The sequence below is a fragment of the Centropristis striata genome, chromosome 11, assembly GCF_030273125.1.
Source record: "Centropristis striata isolate RG_2023a ecotype Rhode Island chromosome 11, C.striata_1.0, whole genome shotgun sequence".
NCBI lineage: Eukaryota > Metazoa > Chordata > Actinopteri > Perciformes > Serranidae > Centropristis > Centropristis striata.
This window is the reverse complement of record NC_081527.1, coordinates 5,702,014-5,725,738: the sequence shown is the minus strand read 5'-3', so window position 1 is coordinate 5,725,738 and position 23,725 is coordinate 5,702,014. Positions and strand designations below refer to the sequence as shown.

General features: G+C 37.2%; 1 protein-coding gene across 1 annotated transcript in view; it reads right to left on the bottom strand.

The window, feature by feature from the left end:
• carmil3 (capping protein regulator and myosin 1 linker 3) overlaps window positions 1–23,725 on the bottom strand; it is a 193,435-nt gene that overhangs the window by 59,938 nt on the left and 109,772 nt on the right. Inside the window, exons 16-21 of the mRNA XM_059345443.1 lie at window positions 19,868–19,972; window positions 13,986–14,055; window positions 13,804–13,885; window positions 7,808–7,904; window positions 7,655–7,709; window positions 1,262–1,434 (exon numbers count right to left, since the gene is read on the bottom strand). Of these exons, the coding sequence (XP_059201426.1) occupies window positions 1,262–1,434; window positions 7,655–7,709; window positions 7,808–7,904; window positions 13,804–13,885; window positions 13,986–14,055; window positions 19,868–19,972 (582 nt within the window). The remainder of the gene's footprint in view (window positions 1–1,261; window positions 1,435–7,654; window positions 7,710–7,807; window positions 7,905–13,803; window positions 13,886–13,985; window positions 14,056–19,867; window positions 19,973–23,725) is intronic.

The window sequence follows — 23,725 nt, the reverse complement described above, 5'->3', positions numbered from 1 at the left end:
CTGTTGGCAGAAAAAAAGGTAAAAATGTCGGAATGGAGCTGCAAACCTTATTTCAAGGTCCGACTCAGAATCAGCGTAAAACACTTCCGCCCCTTTCAAAATAAAACACAATACGCAGTTCATGCAGCCTAAAACTACTTCACATCAACATTATGTTATGACCGGGGCACCAGATCAGCAATCAATCAATCAATCAATCAATCAAAGGGTCTCAGAGGATCGGCGACACGGAAGACAAGAGACTGATTGTTGAAGTGGAACATCATACAATCATTTATGACATAACATATTGTTTTTATAAGGATAGATGGTCAGATCAACAGATCTTTCACCTCAGAGAAGCAAAGTAAGTTGGTTTTTGTTGTTGTTGTTTACTTTATACACACAGTTTATCCATAGACTGTATAAATAGAGTTTAAAGTTTATCACGGGATCTTGCGGTCTCGTATGGTCAGGATTATTGCGTGATCTCGTTATCTCGCGTGTATACGGCCGGCTCGCTAAACTGACGTGCTGCTGCTGTAACGCACCCGGTGTGAATTGACAGATGCAGCAAAAACGCTGTGGAGACGTGCTGCTGCTGTAACGCATCCGGTGGAAATCCCCAGTAAGACTTTGTAAGCTATGATGCACATTTAAGTTGACCAAAAAGTTAAAAAAAAAAAAATGTTTCAATGTCGTATATAAGCTACACATTTACAATCTAAGAATGCAAATTACTTTGGGTCTACACCAATGTTAGATAAAAAATAAAATGTAAACAAATATTTTTATAAAGATTTTATTTTGTATAAAGGTTGGTCACAGCCACAGGGAGCCACTGCAGATGGCTTTAAAAAGCAACATTTGGCTCTGGAGCCACAGGTTGCCTACCCCTGGTCTAAAGTGACCCGAATGAGTTTTTATTTCCTATATCTCTGCAATAAATTTATTTATTAATTCAGTATTCCAGGTTTTCCTCAGTCAACTTGATTTTGATCATCATACATCCTAATTTTTTGTTTTGATTTCTTACTTTTTGAAGTGGTAAAAAATGGCAAAATCTGCGTAACAAATGGTCTTAATGCAAAAACTGCTGCAACAACTTACTGAAAGCAAGTTGATTAAAAGTGAGCATGCTGATGGCCATAATATACTCATATCACAGTGTAGTAAGCTCTTATACAGTTTAATTAAAGAATGAATTGATTAGTTAATCAAGGGTTGTTCCCTACCCCTCTAAAATGAGGGAGTGAGTTAATTAAGACACACACAAACAAACCTGAGTGTTGTGTTGATCTGCAGTGCTTTGCTGAGCATCTTGGCCCCGGAGTCTTCCAGCAGGTTTCCACTTAGGTCGACCTTCCGGAGGCAAGCGTTGGAGCCCAGGGCGTTGACCAGCACCGTGCCCCGCTGGCGGAGCCTCGAGTCAGCCAGCGAGAGGGACTGCAGGGCCTGGAGGAGGCAGACAGAGATTAACGAGGTGAGAATAAAAACGTGGTGCAAAAAGAGGTAAAAAATAATGATGTTTAAAAACTCCTGAAGACCCAGCTCTTCAGAGAGCATCTTCTCTCCTAGCACCACACCATAATTTTACTCTTTAATCCTTTATCGGGCAAAGAACTATATTTGGTAACTTCAGTGGATATTAAATGAGGTCCCCGTGTTTCTCTGTTTGATCGTAGAACCACATGGATTTCTTCCAGCTAATCAGCAAAGATCAGGCTACGTCACAGATGGTGACACCATGACATCTGACCAATCAGTATGATAATAATATAATAATATTAACTTTATTGACCTGGACCTCCAATGTAAAAATGAAAAATTTAGAAAAAAATATGCAAGAAACAGTCGTACAAACAGTTATTCTTCAGTGACTTGTACCAGGAGAACTTGACTATGACGGCATATTAAGTATGAATGAAGATAAAAATACAAACCCGTGGGTTCGCAAATTTACTTGATTAAAGTGGCAAAAATCTACAAGAAAAAAAGTCGCAGATTTAAGAGGTTTAAGGTGGCAAATTTGCGCGAAAAAAGTTGCAGATTTACGAGAAAAAGGTGGAGAAAAAAAGCAACTTTTTTCTCGCAGATTCACCACTTTAAATCTAATAAGTCTGCGCATTTTTTTCTCGTAGATTTGCCACTTTAATCTTGTAAACTTTTTTTTCAAAATATTACTCCCCTCCCCCGGGTCCGTATGTTTTTTTACACATTCTGGCTGTATGTAATATCCTCCAATATTCTCTAGGGTTGAAATTTGGAATTTGCAAGTATTTCAATGAGTGCCCTATTAAGGGTTAAAAGAACTTATTGATGCACTAATAGCTCTTACTGCGCTATACCTTGATTGTTTGCTTTTTTCTTCCTGTAAGTCGCTTTGGATAAAAGCGTCTGCTAAATGTAAATGTAAATGTAAATGTAAATGTAAATGTTTAATGTCCATGTTAAAGGCTTCTGGACGTGTCATTAATGGGTGAGTTGAGTTGAATTTTTTTATTTATTCAAAACAGGGACAATACATATTAATGAACATATACATGTAAATATGCAAGATTATAGCCGGCTAAGATAACGGCTAATTTCCTTCTTTAGTCCCTTTTGGCAGGTTGATGTCAATACCATTATTAATAAAATGAATAAATCAACAGTAACAACAAGTAGAAGAGTTGGCCGTCATGGCCAGAATGAGCTCCAGAACGATGACACCGTCTGCATCCAGCTTTGATTTTATATTTTCCAGAAAGAAGCAAACCGCCGTCTCAGTAGAATGATGTTTTCTAAAGCCAAATTGCATCCTGTTCAAGGTATACAGACTGTTGTTAACCCTCTGGAGTCCATGAAACCACCTGCACATGACTTCTTCATGACGTGAAGACATAAAAATGAAGCAACATTGAGTTTTGCAATCAGCTTCCTTCTAAAGTTCTGGCTTGAAACTCCATACCAGATTTTTTTTAATGATATTCGGCCAAGTAAAACCGGAGATAATGTCAAATATATTTATTATAAAAATATAGAACTAGATATTATCCTCATTTTACCTGTTATGTTATATTTGCAACCTGTATTCATATTTGCAATATTTAAAATTCTGTGTTTTGAAACATAATTTTCAAGATCAGATTGTATGTTTCCTTTGGGTTTTTTTGGGTTCAAAATTTTGATCAAGTAAGTCAAAGTTAAAAATTAAATATCAGGACATATAGGTGAGGTAACACTGAAAAACCTGATACCAACATGGCATGGTAAGGATTTTTAAACAGATTTTTTATCGGACATAATGGCCCAAGATTTCAGAGGGTTCAGGTGATCTACAATTTGCTCCACTACTATTATTTGGAGACTACTGGCAGGATTACCTGACTTAAAGACTGGTGTGGTGACAGAGCACTTCCAGGGTTTAGGGAAAGAACTTTCATTTATGGATTTATTTATTTGAGAAGAGAAACAAAGTCATCCATGTGTTCCACATATATGATAGGCTTTCATTTTTTTTTTTTTTTTAATATCTGGACATGGGTCAGTGTTTTAATGATTATTACAAAACATTCATTCACACTCTTGCATTATTGATATTTAAAAATCAATAATACAAGAACCTGGATGAATATCAAGTTTTCAGAAGCCCATCTTCAGCCCTCTGCAGTTCAATCATTTATTGTGTTTCTACTCGCTTAGAGACACCCGGTGCATAATAATCAATTTCCTATTTGCACTTTCGCCCCATTTTTGTTCCACTTTCTTTTTTGTTTACTTTATGAAAGGGACTTTTTGCAATTTGACCTTATCTGCTCTAGACTATTGTGGACTGTTTTCTTGCAGCGGAACATATTACAACTTTTGAGCACAAGGATAAATCATTCTGGTGTTGAAGTTAGTTCAAATAAACAAACATTTTCTCTTAAAATTGATCAGTTATGGCGGTCTGCTCTACGAACTTAAACTGGTTTGATTTCATGAAAATCAGCCTCACCGACGCTTGAAATTAGGGCTTCATCTTCATTATTGGTTATTGTCTTTATTAATCTATCTACGGTTTTGTTTACAAAATTTCGGGAAACAGTGATAAATGTTGTGAAGGAAATCTGGTGTTTTCTGCATGGTGGGGCATGAAGTAGGTGGCGACCTACTTGGTATTCAAGGCGTTGTGGGAACTGACTCTGTGAATTTAACTCTGATAACACTATGATTGAGGGGAACATGTGGTTCAGTGGGCTCTGTCCTGATGTGATGCATAGGACAGGAAGATAGGAACACATTGAGACTTGCTGAAGAATCCATGCTGGGGAATACAACAGATATAAGTCGAGCGGTGTATGGGACTTTGTTGTACTGTGAAAGAGCCATTGGGGATTGTGCGGTGTATGGAATACGAATGTGCTGATAAAACTTGCTGAACAGAGTATTAAGTGCTTTGTGTTTGGCCAGCTCACCCATTAACTTAGTGCAATCCACAAAATTGCCACGACAATGTCTATCCCAGTTTTTTAAAGTCTCGTTGATGGTCTTGTTTGGTGAACCCAAAACTTATAAATAATCAGTTTACTATGATAAAAAAAAAAAAGAGAGAAAAAGAGAAAAACGGCATATTAGAGAGGATGAAAACAGCATTTTATAGTCGTTAAGGTTAATTCATTAATAGGGTTAATTACTAGACCACCTGATGATGACAGGTAGTGTCATGAAAAACCAGGCAGCAACCTCCTGGTCTGAGCAGGGAGGCAAACCAGGAAGTGCCTTAAACTGCATTCTACCGAAAATTCCAGCATGGGGCGCTAAGTTTAGCTGCAAAAAAAATCTGCCCATTCATTTCAGTGCAAAATTTGAAAACTTCTCACTTGATTTATCGCCTCAGAATTTTTTTTTAGGACAACACTATGGTGTCAATCGCTAGTAAAAAATCTTCTTCAAGACAATCTGATGTTAATAGTGTAAATAATGGCCCCATTTAGAAGAAAATAGAAGATAAAGAATCGTATGATTTGGGGCGTGGCTACCTTTGATTGACAGGTCACTAACAAGGCGAGCCGTCATCAGGAGAGAAGCAGAACAATGTGTATCCATGGCAATGTGTCAATAAAGTTATATATATATAATGTTATATAGATATAAAAAGGACGTTTAGCGGTTTGGTCTCATAACTTTGACCCTTTCACTGTATTTTCACTTAATTATTTATTTGAACGTTTTGTTCATTAAATGTCTTGTTCAGCGTTTGGTTGGACTAACAGACACTCCAAGGAGTCGCTGCTCAGTTTTCTGAGGTCAGTAACGTACATTTTGTTTTTGTTTCTTGCTAGCCAAAACTAACATCCCAGTTAATGCTCCAGTTAATGCTAACATGAATTAGCAGCGGCTTCTCTTCGGAAACAAGATGGCGACGAGTGTAACGCTGAACTCGATGCTTCCAACGGGCCACAAACCAACGGGTGACGTCACGGTGACTACGTCTATTATTTATATAGTCTATGATGAAAAACTAGGGTCCCAGAAATGAAGTTGTGAAACTGCAGGTACATGTGACTCCTCTCAGTCTCATTATGTTCCACTCGGCATGGCTGCTGGGTCAAATCAAGGCATTTTTTTAACTGATCAGTATCAGCTACTGATCTGTATTGATCCTGATCTGATCCTTTGTTTCTACTTTCTTATTTGCAGAGCAATACCCAGTCTGTCTGTCTGTGTGTGTTAGAGCAGGGGCAGAGCCCTGGTGGTGGTGAGACTCACACTATGAATGACAGATAAACACAGTTTGATACTGTTTATCTATGTAATTTACCTAATTTATGTGCACTTGTTTCATTTCAGCTCAGTGTGAGAGTCTCTAGCGTGGTGCTGTCACATGGCGTGTCCCTGCAGCGGCGCCCGGCTCCCGCTCAGAGGAGAGACAGGCAGCCCCGCCAGCAAAAAGCCAATAAGAGCAATTTATTCATTTAATCCACACAAAAGATTTACAAATGATGAAAATTAACACTCAGCGGAGTGCACTTCATTCAGGTAACTCAGGCAAAGGCTGCAAAACGTTTTAAAGTAGAGAGAAAATCCTCTCGATACAGCGACAAGGCCAAGAAGATTAAGATGGTAGTTTGGTATTTTATACTTTTTTTTGTAGAAAATAAAAGGAATATTTGAGGAAAGCCTATACAGGATTTTGTTTTGCAACGCAGAGCCATTCAACTGTCAAGCAGACTTTAATGTTCTACATCACGTATCCACTGTGCAGCTGTTTTATCTAGGAAAAGTATCAGCAGACAGTCTACAGCAGGGATCTCAAACTCGCGGCCCGCGGGCCAATTGCGGTCCTCGTGACGATATTTTGTGGCCCCCACCTTGATATGAAAGTTTAATGTGAGTTTTGTATGAATGGCACTTTACCGTGTTGTGTGTGGAAGGTCCCTTTAATTACCTTTTTTGGTAATTTTGTGTCTTTTTTTTTGTAATTTTGTGTCTTTTTTTAAATAACGTTGTGTCTCTTTTTGGTAATTTTATGTCTTTTTAAAATAATTTTGTGTCTTTTTTGGTAAATTTGTGTCTTTTTGGGTCATTTGGTGTATTTTTTTAATCATTTTGTGTCTTTTTTTTGGTAATTCTGTGTATTTTTTGGGTCATTTTGTGTCTTTTTTTATTTTGTGTCTTTTTTGGTCATTTTGTGTCTTTTTTAGTAATTTTGTGTCTTTTTTGGTCATTTTGTGTCTTTTTTAGTAATTTTGTGTCTTTTTTTGGCCATTATGATCAAGTAATGCTGAAAATGTTTGACAGGCAGTAGGAATTGGTTGTAGTTCATTTATTTATGTTTTATTTATCCAGGATGTTAAATATTTCTTTTCCACATTTCAATTCCAATGTTTAATATTCTTGAGATTTCTTTTCTTTTCTTTTCTGTGAAAAAGGATGAACTTATTATGCTCTAATATCTGTTATATGTCGATTCATTTTTGGACAGCTGGAGGAAGAAGTGTCAACAAATACAGCCCATGGTTTGTTCTTATTTTCTCACTTTTGTTGCTTGCAGCGTTCTGTGACTCAGTGTGAGCATGGGGGGCCCTAACTCACTAAACGCTGTGCAGGAGACACACACACACACACACACACACACACACACACACACACACACACACACACACTGATAATTGGGATGTTTGTGTTGTCATCACTTAGTGGAGGAGTCGACTCAGAGGCCAATCTCTGACAAACTTGGTGCACTTCTTTTAAACTTACACTATGACACCCAGCTTTGACTCTGTTTGCACGCATGCATCAGAGTGTTTCCTCGGTGCGAGAGCATCGTTGTGAGCTATCACCATCAACAGTGGTAAATAATTGAGTAAGCTACTTGTCATGCTGGATTTGCAGAGCGGAGAGCAGAGAGAGCCCCGGGAGCCTCACAAATACACTGAGACCAAATGAATCATTCTCAGAGCCCACAGAAAACATGACTCGTGTGCATGTTCACACCTTGTGCGTTTGGCAGGTGGGAGATAGCGCTTAAATGCACATGAATGAGGACACGAGAATTTAAAACGGCGACGAGTGTGTGCTGGTGCATGCGCAGGGAATCTGTGTGTGTGTGTGTGTGTGTGTGTGAGAATCTGTGAGGCAAGTGTAGGCGTGCATCTGCGCCGAGCGCCACAGAGGATTAGTGTACAATATGTTACATAATCCAACTCACACACTCTTCCTCTTGCACCAAATGAACCAGTTTCTGCAGAATTTCATCCAGCACCCTGAGGAGGAAGAGAGAGAGAGAGAGAAGAGGAAAACATTCATCATCAGTATCGGCGTCACAACCATCTGTCCTGCTGGTTCCCCGTGTGCTCCGTACCTGCCCTTGATGTTGAAGTTCTTCCCCAGCATCAGGTGTTTGAGGGAAGGGTGCCTGGAGAACGCTGGGATGACAGCCAGCAAGTCGGCATCCAGACCTGCACACCACACAACACACACACACACACACACACACACACACACACACACACACACACACACACACCACTGAGTCTGAGTGCAACGCCAGCAGAACTACGGCTCTCCGGAGCCTTTGTGCAAACCTGCTTCCAAGTAGATTAGGGGTCTCAAACTCAAATTACCTGGGGCCCGCTGGAGGAGATATCAAAATGACCAAAAAAAGACACAAAATTACCAAAAAATACACAGAATTACCAAAAAAGACACAAAATGACTAAAAAAAGACATAAAATTATTTTAAAAAGACACAAAATTACCAAAAAAAGACACAGAATTACTAAAAAAGACACATTATTTAAACAAGACACAAAATTATTTAAAAAAGACACAAAATGACCCCAAAAAGACACAAAATTACCAAAAAATACACAAAATTACCAAAAAGGTACAAAATTACAAAAAAAGGACAAAATTACTAAAAAAGACACAAAATTTAAAAAAGACACAAAATGACTGAAAAACACTACTTATAAAAGACACAAAATGACAAAAAAGACACAAAATTATTTTAAAAAGACACAAAATGACCAAAAAAAGACACAAAATTACGAAAAAAGACACAAAACTATTTTAAAAAGACATTAAAAAAAGACATTTAAAAAAGACACAAAATTATTAAAAAAAGACAATTATTAAAAAAAAGACACATTATTTAAAAAAGACAAAATTATTTAAAAAAGACACAAAATTATTTTAAAAATACAAAAAATTACCACTGCTGCTTTACTGTACATTCTTTACTGTATATATTTCTATAACATATTCATTCACTGTATATATCCTATAGCATATTCAATTCATACCTGCACTATATTTATACACTGTGTTCATATGTATATACCTTGCACTTTACTACTCTGCACTTCTGGTTAGATGGTAAACTGCATTTCGTTGTCCTAGTACTTGTACTCTGTTCAATGACAATAAAGTTGAATCTAATCTAATCTAAAAAAAAAAAGACACAAAATTATCCAAAAAAAGTAATTAAAGGGACCTTCCACACACAACACAGTAAAGTGCCATTCATTTAAAACTCACATTAAACTTTCATATCAAATGAGGGCCACAAATATCCTCACGAGGGCCGCAATTGGCCCGCGGGCCGCGAGTTTGAGACCCCTGAAGTAGCTGCTTAATTACATGTTTAAGTACTGAAGAGAACAGGCATGAAACTTTCAGAGAACTTCAACACAAACAAGACAAAATGTTAACATTCCTGTCACACTGAAAGAATCTCTTTTTACTACAGAAATGTTCTGGGCTGTCTCAGCGGTGACTCATCGCGTCTTCTGCCAGGTGTGAACATTTCTGGCTTTCACAGCTCAGTGTTTTTGTTTTTTTCCTTTCCATGGTCTGTTTCGGAACAAAATCTCACTGCCCACTGAAATTCCAAAATACTCCTAATTAACCCCCCACTCCCACCCACTCACGTGTTTTTCTTTTTTTCAAAGGCTCAAGGATGGAGGATGCTGCTAAGAGGAAGTGGTTACCATGGTAAGATATTTCAGCAACAATGACATAAATGCCTCATTCAGAAAGCAAAAATACCGATGGTGAAATAGAACTCACATGCCTCAGATGTGAAGTGAGTTTATTCTTGTCAGTGACAGAAAGCTGAGATGAAAGCAGGTGCAGCGCAGACGTGTGTTAGAGGAGAGATGTTTCATTAACCCTTTCATTAGTCTTGGGCTATTCTGTCTGTTTTTTTAAAGGGTTTCATTCTGCCACTTAAAAAATGTTTCTCATGCCATATTTGGTATTATAATACAACCTCACCTATATGAACAGATGATTTTGAAAATGATAAGAGGTAAAAATGAGGATAAAATCTAGTTTGAAATCTAGCTATATATATATATATATATATATATATATATATAACACCTGTAAAAAATGCCTGTAAAACCTCTGGGCGATTTTAAAATAATCCCCTAAAACCTGAAGTTTTTCTAGAAATTCAACAGAAGTGTCTACGCTTCCTACTAAATAATAGATTTTTCAGCCTCTGTAGCAGATAGAAATGAAATTCAAAAAGTATTTGAGCGCTTATAGCGGTTTTCTTTTTTTTTGTCACTTTGTGTCTTTTTTTGGTCATTTGGTGTCTTTTTTTAGTCATTTGGTGTCTTTTTGTGTCTTTTCTTAGTCATTATGTGTCTTTATGTGTATTTTTTTAGTCATTTGGTGTCTTTTTGTGTCTTTTCTTAGTCATTATGTGTCTTTATGTGTATTTTTTTTGGTCATTTTGTGTATTTTTTTTTAGTCATTTGGTGTATTTTTTTAGTCATTTTGTGTCTTTTTGTGTCTTTTCTTAGTCATTATGTGTCTTTATGTGTCTTTTTTTGGTCATTTTGTGTCTTTTTTTAGTCATTTTGTGTCTTTTTTTGGTCATTTTGTGTCTTTTTTTGGTCATTTTGTGTCTTTTTTTAGTCATTTTGTGTCTTTTTTTGGTCATTTTGGTCATTTTGTGTCTTTTTCTGGTGATGATTTCAAAGTTCTGGAAAAGTCCCATGTTGCATTGTGACACTCCCACATGTATTCTGATGCATTTCATCAGCGCCCCCGGTTTTAATAGTAGAAATGTGGTAATGCTTTCCCGCCTTAAATGGGTTAAAGAGCTATCGACATGTTGATGGATGTTGTTTTCATCTTAGAACTTTGACGCTTTAACATTGTGTTAAGTTAACTGCAACATTTTGGCTGCCTAAAAATGTCTAGTTCAACATTTGGTTGTGCTAAAAGACACTTTAAGGCCCCAATCAGACAGTTCCATTAGAATCTCATTCATTCCCATGTTATTTAATGCTGCTGTGTGTTTCTGTGCTCTATCTTTTGATATCAACTTATTTTATGATTGAATATTCCAAGTATTCTTTAAATATCTTGTTTTTGATAATAACAGATCATTATTTCCATTTTGCCTCTCTTACTTTATGAAGAAAAAAAGTTTTTGTATTATTACATAGCTAACTACTTGGCTAAGTAGCTTACTACTTAGCCAAGAAGTTAGCTAAGTAGTTAGCTTAGCAAGCTACTTAGCTAAAAAGTGGATATGGGTAATTTTTCACCCATGTTGTGCATTAGAAGAGCAGTGACACAAAAAGGCATTTAATTCAAAAATGAATAAAGGAAAACATGAAATTAGGATGTATGATGATCAAAAACAAACTAATTGAGGAAAACCTGGAATACTGAATGATGAAAATAATTTATTGCAAAGATATAGAACATAAAAACTCTGTCACTGGGTCACTTTAAACCCATGTTGTGCATCAAAGGGTTAATCTTGTTTACCATGATTTTCTAATAGATGTATTTTCTTAAACGTTATGTTGGAAGCCTTCGGGCAAATCATGTACCCTGTCACCTCCACATTAAGTACACAATATTATGTAGAAACTGCATTTTATGCCCAGAAGCACAGAGATCAACCAGCAGACTCAGGATGAAATAATATACCACAATGAAAATGTTATATGTGTACCAAATGCTTCTACTAGACAGGGCTGACATTAGCTAATGATGAAGGACCTGTATTAGCTGGAATTGCACTTTAGAGGTGCCATTTCCCTTTCAAAGTCTTAGTAATTAATTTAATTAATTAGTCAGCAATGGAATTAGCAAAACCAAGTGACATGCAGTGAACCCGGGGCTATTACAGTCTGATGCACCAAGTCTGGGTCTTTGCTCAGCTGGTGATCCAGCCTTGAATAATTAGTTTCCTCATAAAAGAATGAAACAGTAGCAGAGTTTCCATTAAAGTCACAATTAATTTCGAAGCGAAATATTGAAGTCTCACATTAAAGATAATGCGAATTATTAGAGAGAATAAACAATTATCAAGAGAGAATAAAAAAAGCTGCAGTAACGTACTTTGGTCAGAAGATGGCAGTGTGATGTATCGCTGTAGGCTAATATGTCAGTAAACAATACAGCTGCATTTCAGGCGGCAACCTCCAGGTCTGAGCATGGAGGCAAACCAGGAAGTGTCTTAAGCTGCATTCTACCGAAAATTCCAGCAGGGGGTGCTAAGTTTGGCTGCAGAAAAAAATCTGCCCATTAATTTCAGTGCAAAATTTGAAAACTTCTCACTTGATTTATAACCTCAGAAATTTTTTTCAAGACAACACTATGGTCTCAATCACTAGTAAAAAATCTTCTTCAAGACAATTTGATGTCAATAGTTCTAATAATGGCCCTATTTAGAAGAAAATAGAAGATAAAGAATCGTATGATTTGGGGCGGGGCTACCTTTGATTGACAGGTCACTAACAAGACGAGTCGTCACCAGGAGAGAAGCAGAACAATGCGTATCCACGGCAACGTGTCAATAAAGTTATATATAACGTTATATAGATATAAAAGAGGACGTTTAGCGGTTTGGTCTCATAACTTTGACCCTTTCACTGTATTTTCACTTAATGACAGTTTATTTGAATGTTTTGTTCATTAAATGTCTTGTTCAGTGTTTGGTTGGACTAACAGACACTCCAAGGAGTCAATGTTCAGTTTTCTGAGGTAAGAAAGATACATTTTGTTTGTTTTTTGCTAGCCAAAACTAACATCCCAGTTAATGCCCCAGTTAATGCTAACATGAATTAGCAGCGACTTCTCTCAGTCAGGTTGAGCTGCTTGGCTACAACCATCAGATTCCTGCAGTACAGCTGTAAAACTTACTATTCCCTCTGCTGATACTCTGTTATTAACACTGTTAGCTGCCTCCACCACCCCAACCTCCTCTTCCTCCTCTTCTTCTTCTTTGTCATGATTAGCTTTTAGTACAGTTAATTTAACTAAGCTTTAATGTTCATGTATGTTCATTGGAGGGATTAGCTCTTCTAGCAGAATCCTTACTGCTGCTTGAATTCTTCCTAGTGTCCTCACAGAGCAAAAAGCATTTTCTAAACAAATCTAACAGCATCAGCATTTGCTATAAATAATACATTCCTTGGCATATGCATGCATGAATGTCTGAGTGAATTTTTGTTGTGTTTGTAAAAACATTTCACTAATTAATTATAAAAAGTTGAGCGTTTGAAGTTTAAAGGACTTTTTAGTCTAGTAACACCTAGTGGGACTTGCATGTAGTGCTTCTGCAATAATTTAGTATTGCACTTCGTTAAAGTTGTGTTACGCAAACATTCAGAAAATAATGGTGCAAATCTGTTCAGCAGAGGTTGAGATATCCTGACTGAGTTTACAGACTGGTTCAAGCTCCAAAAAGCTGGATCCTACAATCTCCATAATGCGATAAATGATTTTAAAGGGGACAATTCACACTTTACTGAGAGGTGATCAATATAGCACATTTTGAGCTGAAAATAGACCGTTTGTATGTTGATTGTGCAGAAATGTTTTCTGTCATTTTGTGTCTTTTTTGGGTAGTTTGTGTCTTTTTTTTTATAATTTTGTGTCTATTTTGGTAATTCTGTGTCTTTTTTTGGGTCATTTTGTGTCTTTTTTTGTCATTTTGTGTCTTTTTTGGTCATTTTGTGTCCTTTTTTTGTAATTTTGTGTCTTTTTTGGTAATTTTATGTCTTTTTTGGTAATTTTATGTCTTTTTTGGTCATTTTGTGTCTTTTTTTTTTTTTTTTAATTTTGTGTCTTTTTTTGGTCATTTTGATACTGCCTCTAGCGACCCACAGGTAATTTGAGTTTGAGACCCCTGACCTAGTTTGTTCTAAAATGACACATTTCAAATGATAAAGCTGCACCATGTGCACACCATGATGGCCAGGAAAAAAAAAAGGCTTTAAAAAACCTGCATGAGTAAAAATTTTGAAATGTGTCATAATGTAAAAATATCCAAGAGCCCATCTAAGTTTATCCTGTGTGGGCGTGTGCAGGCGTGTCTCTCACCATTATCAGAGATGTCCAACGTCCCCACGCAGGAAACTCGAGGAAACAGCTCCTGAATCACCCCGGCACCCGCTGACCTCAACTGTGGGAGGGAAACGGAGAGGAGTGAGACGTGATGCGATAGCCACAAGCGTCCATCTATGACCAGATGAGTGAGTAGAGCGCAGACTAACAGAGCGTACCTCACAGCTGCTGATGTCCAGGTGCAAATCGCTGATATGAGGGTTATTGGACAGACCCAGGAACAGAGCCCTGAAGGAAAACAGAGGCAGGGGAGGATGAGAAAAGAGAGAGAGAGGATGGATGTAAGAGAGGGCAGAGAAAGCAGAGAAGGAATGAGAAGAGGATGATAGGTAGATAAGAAGGAATAGAGGAGAAACAATGGGCAATTAATGGACCAAGGCAAGGCCAAAATGACATCGAAAAATAGGGGAAAAAAACAACAAAAGAAAGACCAATCCCACATGAATCCAATTGCTTCTTTCCCTCCCTTTAACAACCTGAACAGATCATCCGGCCCCATGCTCCCCTCTGCACACCTAAAACTTTTCGGGGCATCTTAAAGGATTTAGAGAAAAGTAGCTTAAAAAGGGAAGATCCATAGCTCACTAACTCCCCAGCCAGAAATCACCTTAAAAACCAAACCTTCAATATTTATTCAGGGGATGTGGCCAATTGTTGCTCATGCACACATGCATTAAACGCACACACACACACACACAGACAAGCCCAGCTGGATACAAAAAGAAACTGCATTTGCACATCAAGGCTCTGCTGGAGGTTGTTCTTGTGCAACGAATACACATTTAAGAGTTATGCACCATGAGGAGGTAATGAGGAGAAGTGCTAAGTGGGGAGTCCACTCAGTCCAATTCTGGCTGAGATCCATCATGCAGCACACAATCATCTCAATTGTAGGCGGTTTGCTTTGTTTGCTCTGCTATTGATTGTGTTTTTTGGCTACGAGCGGCTAACAGCAGGCTACACACCTTACAGAGAAACTGTAATACAGCAATGTTCCATCTATTCTCATAGGGAAACTAGCTTTTCTTCTGTTTGGCCGCTCTCTGAGCCGATTTAGCTACAGATCTCCTGAAGCTGGTAAGGATACAGAGTGCTGTACAAAGACACGTCAGCACAGTGGACGCCAGCCAATACGGGGGCTTCAATCTGTGTCCTCAGATTGAAGGCCAGTCTAGCAACATAATAGAAAAATGTCTCTACTTTTGAGGGAAAAGCATTTGAAGCCTAATGTGAGCCTTGATGATTAAATCTAACTGATGGTTTGGATGCAAACCACGCTCCATATGGTGGGAGCTATTTTAGTTTTGCAGCTTGACACAGTAAAAACTGTTAAATCTTATATTTTAAGAGTCTCCTCTTAACTCTGATGTTTCCTGTGTGTGTAATTTAGACTGTGTTTTAAACTGAAGCACCTTACAGCATCACGAGTGGACACATTTTTAGCTTGAGTGGCCATAGTGGGAATTCATCCTTTACCACTCTTAGACTTCAAGTTTGACTAAACACTGTCGGCAGCACAAATGGTTGTTGACACAGAGAGGCAAAAAACACTAGAAACACACTTAGACCCATTTTTGTCTTTTTTAGGGCGGCAGGTGATGTTCAGGGGAAGATAGCAGGTCAACAGTGGTATGCATCATGTGTGGAGGCAACAGGTCTAAAAAGGATCCCTCCTGTGTAAATGTGTCCCATTCACATGTGACTCGGGTGGCTTCATCTACATATTCTTGTCACAACTTAGAAAAACTTTCATACACAGTTTATGCAATTCCTAAACTGTCTTGGGACTAGGGACGGGCGTTTGGAAGAAACCTGCCAACTCGATTATCTTTAACATTAATGATCAATTAATTGATTAATCCCTGCATGCATACATGTGCAAAATAAAATATATACATACAGTACTATGCAAAAGCCTATTTTGATAACGGACTTTTATTTTGAAAGGACAAAAAGAGACTTGATCCTGTCAATCGTAAAATTAACTCAAGGGAGATTAAACTTTAAAGATAATGTGAAAGAGTTCAATATTTTATGTTTTAGATGCATACATGGGCAAAATAAAAGATATATATATATATATATATATATATATATATATAGACAGTACTGTGCAAAAGCCTATTTTGATGCTTTTATTTTGAAAGGACAAAAAGAGACTTGAGGCATTAATAACTACTTAATAATGACTAATTAAGAGCCAATATGTTACTTATTTGCATGCTAATAAGAAATTAATTACTGTTGTTCCCTAATATAAAGTGTTACCAACTTGTCTTATAGGATACTTATATTATGAACCTTCTTCATAGATTAATACATGTGTAAAGTTTCATTTTCCCCGTTAGTCTTCACATTCCTGTGAGCTGCTGTAATCTGAGGAGCGACAATCTCTCATCGCTCTTACAATAAACAAACAACACCTCCATAACGCCTCATTCACAGTATTTCATTTATAATTGGATTATTATATGGATTTAATTTACTCATATGTGTGCATGAAATGCATGATAGAAATGCTATCGTTACTATTCAATGCATTTCTTTCTTTATTTGAGCTATGCATTAATTTGTTTAATCATTTCAAGCACTATATAATAATCACATAATTAGGCCTTTAATAGTATAATATGGTAATAAAGGTATCTACCTACTGACTTCATCCAGAAGTTATTCAATTGGCATATCATACAGAAGCATCCTTTGTGATTCAACAATAGTCACTTTATTCATCTCTCTCACATAATATCACTATGATATTGCATGGGCTGTCTGATGTGCATATTAGCGCGTCCTCTTGGCTTTTATCACAGTTTGTTTTGCCAACGCAGTATGCGTATCCTGTCCAGAGGTGCTCTGAATAAAGAGGAAGTAACTGTTTGCCAATTGGCTGTCACAGGAGGTGACACAGTAGTCAGAGCTGATCACCGTCACCGGAATATTCATGACATTCCCACATCAGGAACGCCACAGCTAATGCAGCGGCAAATACTAACAGTGACAGAAGATTTGGTTACCAAATGAGTGAGTACCACTGGGTATCCTCTGATTATACTACTGTAGTCTATCACTGTCAATGAGACGCACCAACGCCACCTTTTTATTGTGTGATGTGTTGCCATCACAACCAATGAATCCTGATGGCAACAGATGAAGCTCCCAGTAACCCTCTGGAGTCCACGAAAGCGCCAGAGCACGACTTCTTCATGACGTAAAAACTTCAGCAGCATGTTTCCTGCTGTCAGCTCAACTCTAAAGTTTTGGCTTTTCCACAAGTTTCCATGTCCAATTTAACGCATCAACCCTTTTTTAGCAAAGGTTAAAAAAAACACCTCGAAGTGTATAAACATGAATTTACTTTTTTTGCAGAGATTTTTCTAATTTAGCTTTGTGCATTTAGCATTTGTAATGCAATCTTTTGTGTTTACTGTTTTTTTGTTTTTTGTTTTTTTGTAATTGTGTAAAAAGTTTTTTTATGTGTGTTTTTTGTATTTTTGGTGTGTTTTGAGTTTGTTTGTATGTGTTTTTTGTGTGTGTTTTTGGTTAGTTTTTCATGTTTTATGTGTTTTACGTATTTTTTGTAATTTTTTTGTGTTTTGTGTGTTTTTTTTGTATTTTTATTGTGTTTTGGTGTGTTTTGAGTGTGTTTGTATGTGTTTTTTGTAATTTTGTGTTTGTGTGTGTTTTGGTTTGTTTTCATGTTTTATGTGTTATATGTGTTTTTTGTAATTGTTTTGTAATTTCTGTGTGTTATTTTGTATTTTTATTGTGTTTTGGTGTGTTTTGAGTGTGTTTTTTGTAATTTTGTGTGTGTTTTTGGTTTGTTTTTCATGTTTTACGTGTGTGTTTTTTGTAATTTTGTGTGTGTTTTATGTGTTATTTGTATTTTTATTGTTTTTGGTGTGTTCTGAGTGTGTTTGTATGTGTTTCTGGTAATTTTGTGTATTTCAGTTCAGTCAGTGCTGATACGCAGTGATAGATAAAATTCAAATAAAAAAAAATACACAGATCGATTAAAAATTCCACGTGATCGACCAAATTCTTAACGACCATTGATCGATCATTGATTAATTATTTCCATCCCTAGTGGAAAGGTGTCGCATGTGCCAAGAAAAAACTGATTCAATTCTGGAGCCCTGACAGTACAAATAGACATTTTCCCTCTTTTCTTAACATTTAGTGATACTGCATGGCCTTGGCCGAGGTCTGCACTCTGGATAACCTTGTAGTTACAATCCCACCTGGGACATCGATTTTTTTTCCACTTGTGAAAAAATGCAGAGCTTCTTTTTCACAGATACCTTTCTCCATCAAAACGGGCCTTTAAAAAAGGGAAATTGTGAGAATCTTGACATTGCATTTTTTAAAGTTGGCTTTGATGTGCTTCTTGGATTGATTTGTTTATTTAGCGCTTATTTATTTATATCTCGCCGAGATGGATTTTGTAGGTAACAAGGCCACGTGCATCTGTTATCACCTCCCAAGGTTGTCTGAGGGATAAGATCTTTAATACATTTTGAGTGCATTTACATGTCAATTTTATTTATTTTTTGCTGTTTGGAATTATAATCTGAATGAGGTTACAGAAAGGCAGGACTTTCTTTTTTTCTTTCTTTGCCTGGGGGCCAGTTTCAAATGACAGGAGGCCAGAGGCCGGATACTAAAAAATCATTAATAATATTATCGGATATACAGTCATGAAAAAATGATGAGACCACCCCCAATTTTCTTGTTCATTTTAATTCCTGGTATAACTAAAAGGTACATTTGTTTGGACAAATATAATGATAACAATGATACTAGCTCAAGAGTTAAGAGCTAATATCTAGACATTTTCAAAGGTTTTCTTGATAATGATTTTGGTTATTATCAAGAAAACCATGGAAAATGAGTCCTTGTTGTAAACAAACAGAGATCGCTAAGTGCAGCAGCACATACACACTGCACTGCTACAGAGCTAATTGTTAGCCTGTTAGCACATACACACTGTACTGCTACAGAGCTAACTGTTAGCCTGTTAGCACATACACACTGTACTGCTACGGAGCTAACTGTTAACCTGTTAGCCTGTTAGCACATACACACTGTACTGCTACAGAGCTAACTGTTAGCCTATTAGCACATACACACTGTACTGCTACAGAGCTAACTGTTAGCCTGTTAGCACATACACACTGTACTGCTACAGAGCTAACTGTTATCCTGTTAGCACATACACACTGTACTGCGACAGAGCTAACTGTAGCTAACTGTTAAGAAGAGTAAGGAGGAGTCACTGGATTTGTCTCCAGTCTTGAAAAATAGTCGCTAAGGGGGCCTGAAAAGTCACTAAATGTGGCAACAAAGTTGCTAAGTTGGCAACACTGCTTTGCTGACTTTTACAAATGGCGCGTGTTGTTGTGGTGTAGAGTACTACGTCACATCCTGCTTAACGATCTATCCAATCAGTAACCAGGCTGTTTTCAGGGGAGAAAAAAAGACCCTGCTCTTCTACAGGGACTAAAAAAGTCCTGACAAAAGTCCGCTCCGGACTGCTCGTATTCAAATTAGGGGCGTTTCGGCAAGTGAGACCCACCTCATTCCGGGTATTGGAAACAGCCCTATGGTCTCTTCGAAGCCACCAGGCTCCATTGACAAAAACTTGGATTTTACTTCACATTACACTGGAGTTGCTGGTCTACAGTTGCCTCAGTTCTGCAAGGTAAAACTACTATATTTGTCAAAGGAGTCTGGCGGCTTTAAAGTGAGCATAGTAAGATATAACGGTTCTAGTTACCTACTGGAAAAGGCTCTCTGACAGCACGGTAAAGTAGTGAAAGCACACTTAATATAGCATATATATATATACTCTTTTTAGGTGGTGCTGCTGCCCCTGTCCTCAGCATGCTTTGCAGGTTTCAGGCCGGTACTCCGACCCGATTTTCCAAGCAGGTACTTATCCACAAGTGCCTCGTACAACCCCACTTCAAATAAATCCAAACTATCCTTTTCAGGGCGTTTCAAAGGTCCCTTTAAATCCTTGCCTGTGACAGTGACTCACCTCAGTGAATCAGGAGGAACTTTCACAGAGGCCAGGCTGACGTGGGTCAGGCTGAACGCGGAGCTGAAGAACTGGCGGAAAGTTGGCAGAGAGTCTCTCGCTTTCCTGGAAAAGAACAAGCGAAGTAAAAAAAACAAAAGAAAAAGATTTTTTTAAGTGTGTAGGAGTGGGAGGGATGAGCAGGACAAACCACAATCAGGCAGTTTAGACAGAGAATGAAAGGACGAGAGCAGATAAGAGACTGATGGAGACAAGACAGCACATGACAGAAGGAGTTGATAAGCTGATGGAAAGTGACAGAAATTTCTGCGGCAGACAAGAGAAGAACTGACAGAGAGGAAACGGAACAACAGGAGCAAGAAAAGAAAGAGAAAGAAAGCTGAAGTAGACAGATGCTGGCTGTGACATTTAGGTCAGTTTTATATCAACAGACTCTGAAAAGGTGAAGTTGGTATTAATTACTGCCACCGGTTAAAAGGTAGCATTGACCAATTACCCAACCATCTGCTTGGTATATACAGTGAATTAGCCTGTCGTCAGAGGAAGGACACAGACAAACGCCTGTGTGTATGTACGACATCACTCTGAGCCAGAATACATAAGGGGACCGTCGTCTGCATTCACAGGATGGATGTCGTACACCGGTTCGGATCTGTGTTTAGAACTTGTCAAAGCAGCCAATCTGCCATTTGAGCCCCCGCTGCACAAATAATTCACCACAGGGGAAGGTAAGGAGGGGATCTGAAGACAGCGGGAGAAAGTGATGAGAGGCAGGGGAGGAAAGAGAGAGAGATAGAGGGAGAGGGAGGGGAAGGAGGTGAATTCATCTTCCAGAAAAATGTGGTTTATTTTCTCAGGAAAAGATTACCTGCTACCTCTCTTCAGGCAGCTGATGTGTTGTTTATTTGCGCGGCACAGAAGGCTTTTGTTTTTTACTGCATATTTCTTCCCTCCTCATCCTGATAAACGGGTGTTGTTTCAGTGACGAGACACTTTGAATACAATGCTAATATGACTCATCGTTTCAGTTATTCATAAACTACACTGAAAAAAAATGGAGTGACATTCACTTAACTCTTTGATGCACAACATGGGTCTAAAGTGACCCGACATAGTTTTTATGTTCTATATCTTTGCAATAAATTATTTTCATCATTCAGTATTCCAGGTTTTCCTCAATTAGTTTGTTTTTGATCAGCATACATCCTAATTGTATGTTTTCCTTTATTATTTTTTTAATAAAATCCCTTTTTGTGACACTACTTTTCTAATGCACAACATGGGTCAAAAATGACCGAATCCATTTTTTTAGCTAAGTAGCTTGCTAAGCTAACTACTTAGCTAACTGCTTGGCTAGGTATTTAGCTAAGTAGCTTGCTAAGCTAAGTACTTAGCTAACTTTTGGCTAAATAGCTTGTTAAGCTAACTACTTTGCTAACTTCTTGGCTAAGTATTTAGCTAAGTCGCTTGCAAAGCTAAGTACTTAGCTAACTTCTTGGCTAGACAGCTTGATAAGCTAACTACTTAGCTAACTTCTTGGCTAGGTATTTAGCTAAGTAGCTTGCTAAGCTAAGTACTTAGCTAACTTTTTGGCTAAATAGCTTTCTAAGCTAACTACTTTGCTAACTTCTTGGCTAAGTATTTAGCTAAGTCGCTTGCAAAGCTAAGTACTTAGCTAACTTCTTGGCTAGATAGCCTGCTAAGCTAACTACTTAGCTAACTTCTTGGCTAAGTAGTTAGCTTAGCAAGCTACTTAGCCAAGTAGTTAGCTATGTAATAATACAAAAACTTTTTTTCGTCATAAAGTATGAGAAGCAAAATAGAAATAATGATCTGAAAGATATTTAAAAAATACTTGGAATATTCAATCATAAAATAAGTTGATATCAAAAGATAGAGCACAGAAACACACAGCAGCATTAAATAACATGGAAATGAATGAGGGTCATTTTTGACCCATGTTGTGCATTAGAAGGGGGGTCAATAAGTTGTGCATCAAAGTGTTAAAAAAGCAAGTTTTTCCACACAAAGTGTTTGTAATCTTTACTCAGGCTGTTTCTAAGTAATATTTATTGAATAGAACCACTTTTTTTTTTTTTTTTAATGAAAATACACAAGTAAATTGCAGATTCACTGATGTCCCTCAATAACATTTTACTTGGAAATATCAACTAATTAAGTCAATGAACTGGTTTAGTGAATATTACTTGGAACGAATGATTCAATTTAGATACAAAACTGAGGACACATAATAACAAACAATCACTAAGTAATGCACGACATGAAAACCTGCTATTTTAAAGTAAAAGCACCAAATTCATATTTCTTTGTAGAATTTATATAGACGATTGAAATAATAATTACAGGGCGAAAAAATCTTTTTTTTTCAGTGTGCATTGCAGAAAATCACTGTCGGGATATCTATGAAGAGCATATAGAGAGAAAACCACTTGTATTACTATTTCAACATAGTTGTTCTCTCCATTTCAAACCTTTTTGACTCACACACAGGTGGAGCTAATTTGGTTAATGAGGGAACGCAGTCATTAATGTTATTAACTACAGCTGTGTGTTTTCAGCTATCGCATGTCAAAAATGTGAGTTTTCTTTACTTTGATTGGACTCTTTTCCTTTTGCCACAGAATCAATTAACACCAGATGGTTGAGTGAATCTTTTTCTTTCAAAATAAAAGCCACACATCATAGAGTAATGGAGTCATAAAGATAAACAGCCATGCTTGCGGCTCTGTGAGGCCATACTTAAACACGATTCTGCTTTGAGACACATTTTATCGTCAGCATGTTAACACAACGATGGAAACTACTTATTTTCAGCAGGTTTATTGTTTAGCATATGTTTATTTTCTTCATTAAACATGTCAGCGTCTTAACCGAACGGCAACATCGAGTCCTTAAAAGTGAAGTCAATGCAGAAGCGCTTTAAACCTGCATTATTTCTAATGGCCAGCAGGGGGCGACTCCACTGGCTGAAAAAGTCCAATTGTATAGAAGGCTATGAGAAAATTACCCTACTTCTCACTTGATTTATTGCCTCAGTAAACTGTTTCGAATGAGTTTTTGGTCTCAATTTTCTAGTTTGTTCTTTAATTCAGCATCATGTTCATTTTGTAAATTATGGTCCCAGTTACAGTAAAAATAGCAAATAAAGCCAAGTTGTTACCAAAGTGCTACACGTTTTTCTTTGTTTTTTACCCTTTCACAGAGTGTTTTCAGTTCGTCAAAAATAACATTTTGGTCCCTTTAAAATGTTTTTTTCAGCATTGAGTTGTACTACAAGAAACTCAAATTGAAGGATCATGGATCAACCGAATGCTACAATTAATTTTCATGAACGGAAAACACAAAGGGAGCTCTTAGGAGCTGGCTGTTATTTTTTCCCCCCATATTTTATATATATATATATACATATACATATACATATACATGTTGAAACATTAAGTAATGTGTTAATATATATATATATATATATATATATATATATATATATATATATATATAAACACATTACTTAATGTTTCAACTGCACATTTTCAATTGTGAGAACAACATTTTTTCTCACTAGATGAAGCGTTTTGTGGTACAAATTTTCATTATCACTGTACTTATTTGCTACATGAATAGTTAACTTGTTAGAACATTTGGAAAATATCAACATGACTTTTTCAGTATCTCCACTGATGAATTTCAGTCTGAAACAACAGATCACCTGCCTTTGGCAGCATATCTGTATTACATCTGAACCTCTAGGACATCATAACTGAAAAGCTGCTCTGCACTTTCCTCTCTGATTACTGAGCCAACTTTGTCGTGTGCCCATGTGTTTGGCACAGCTGTTTA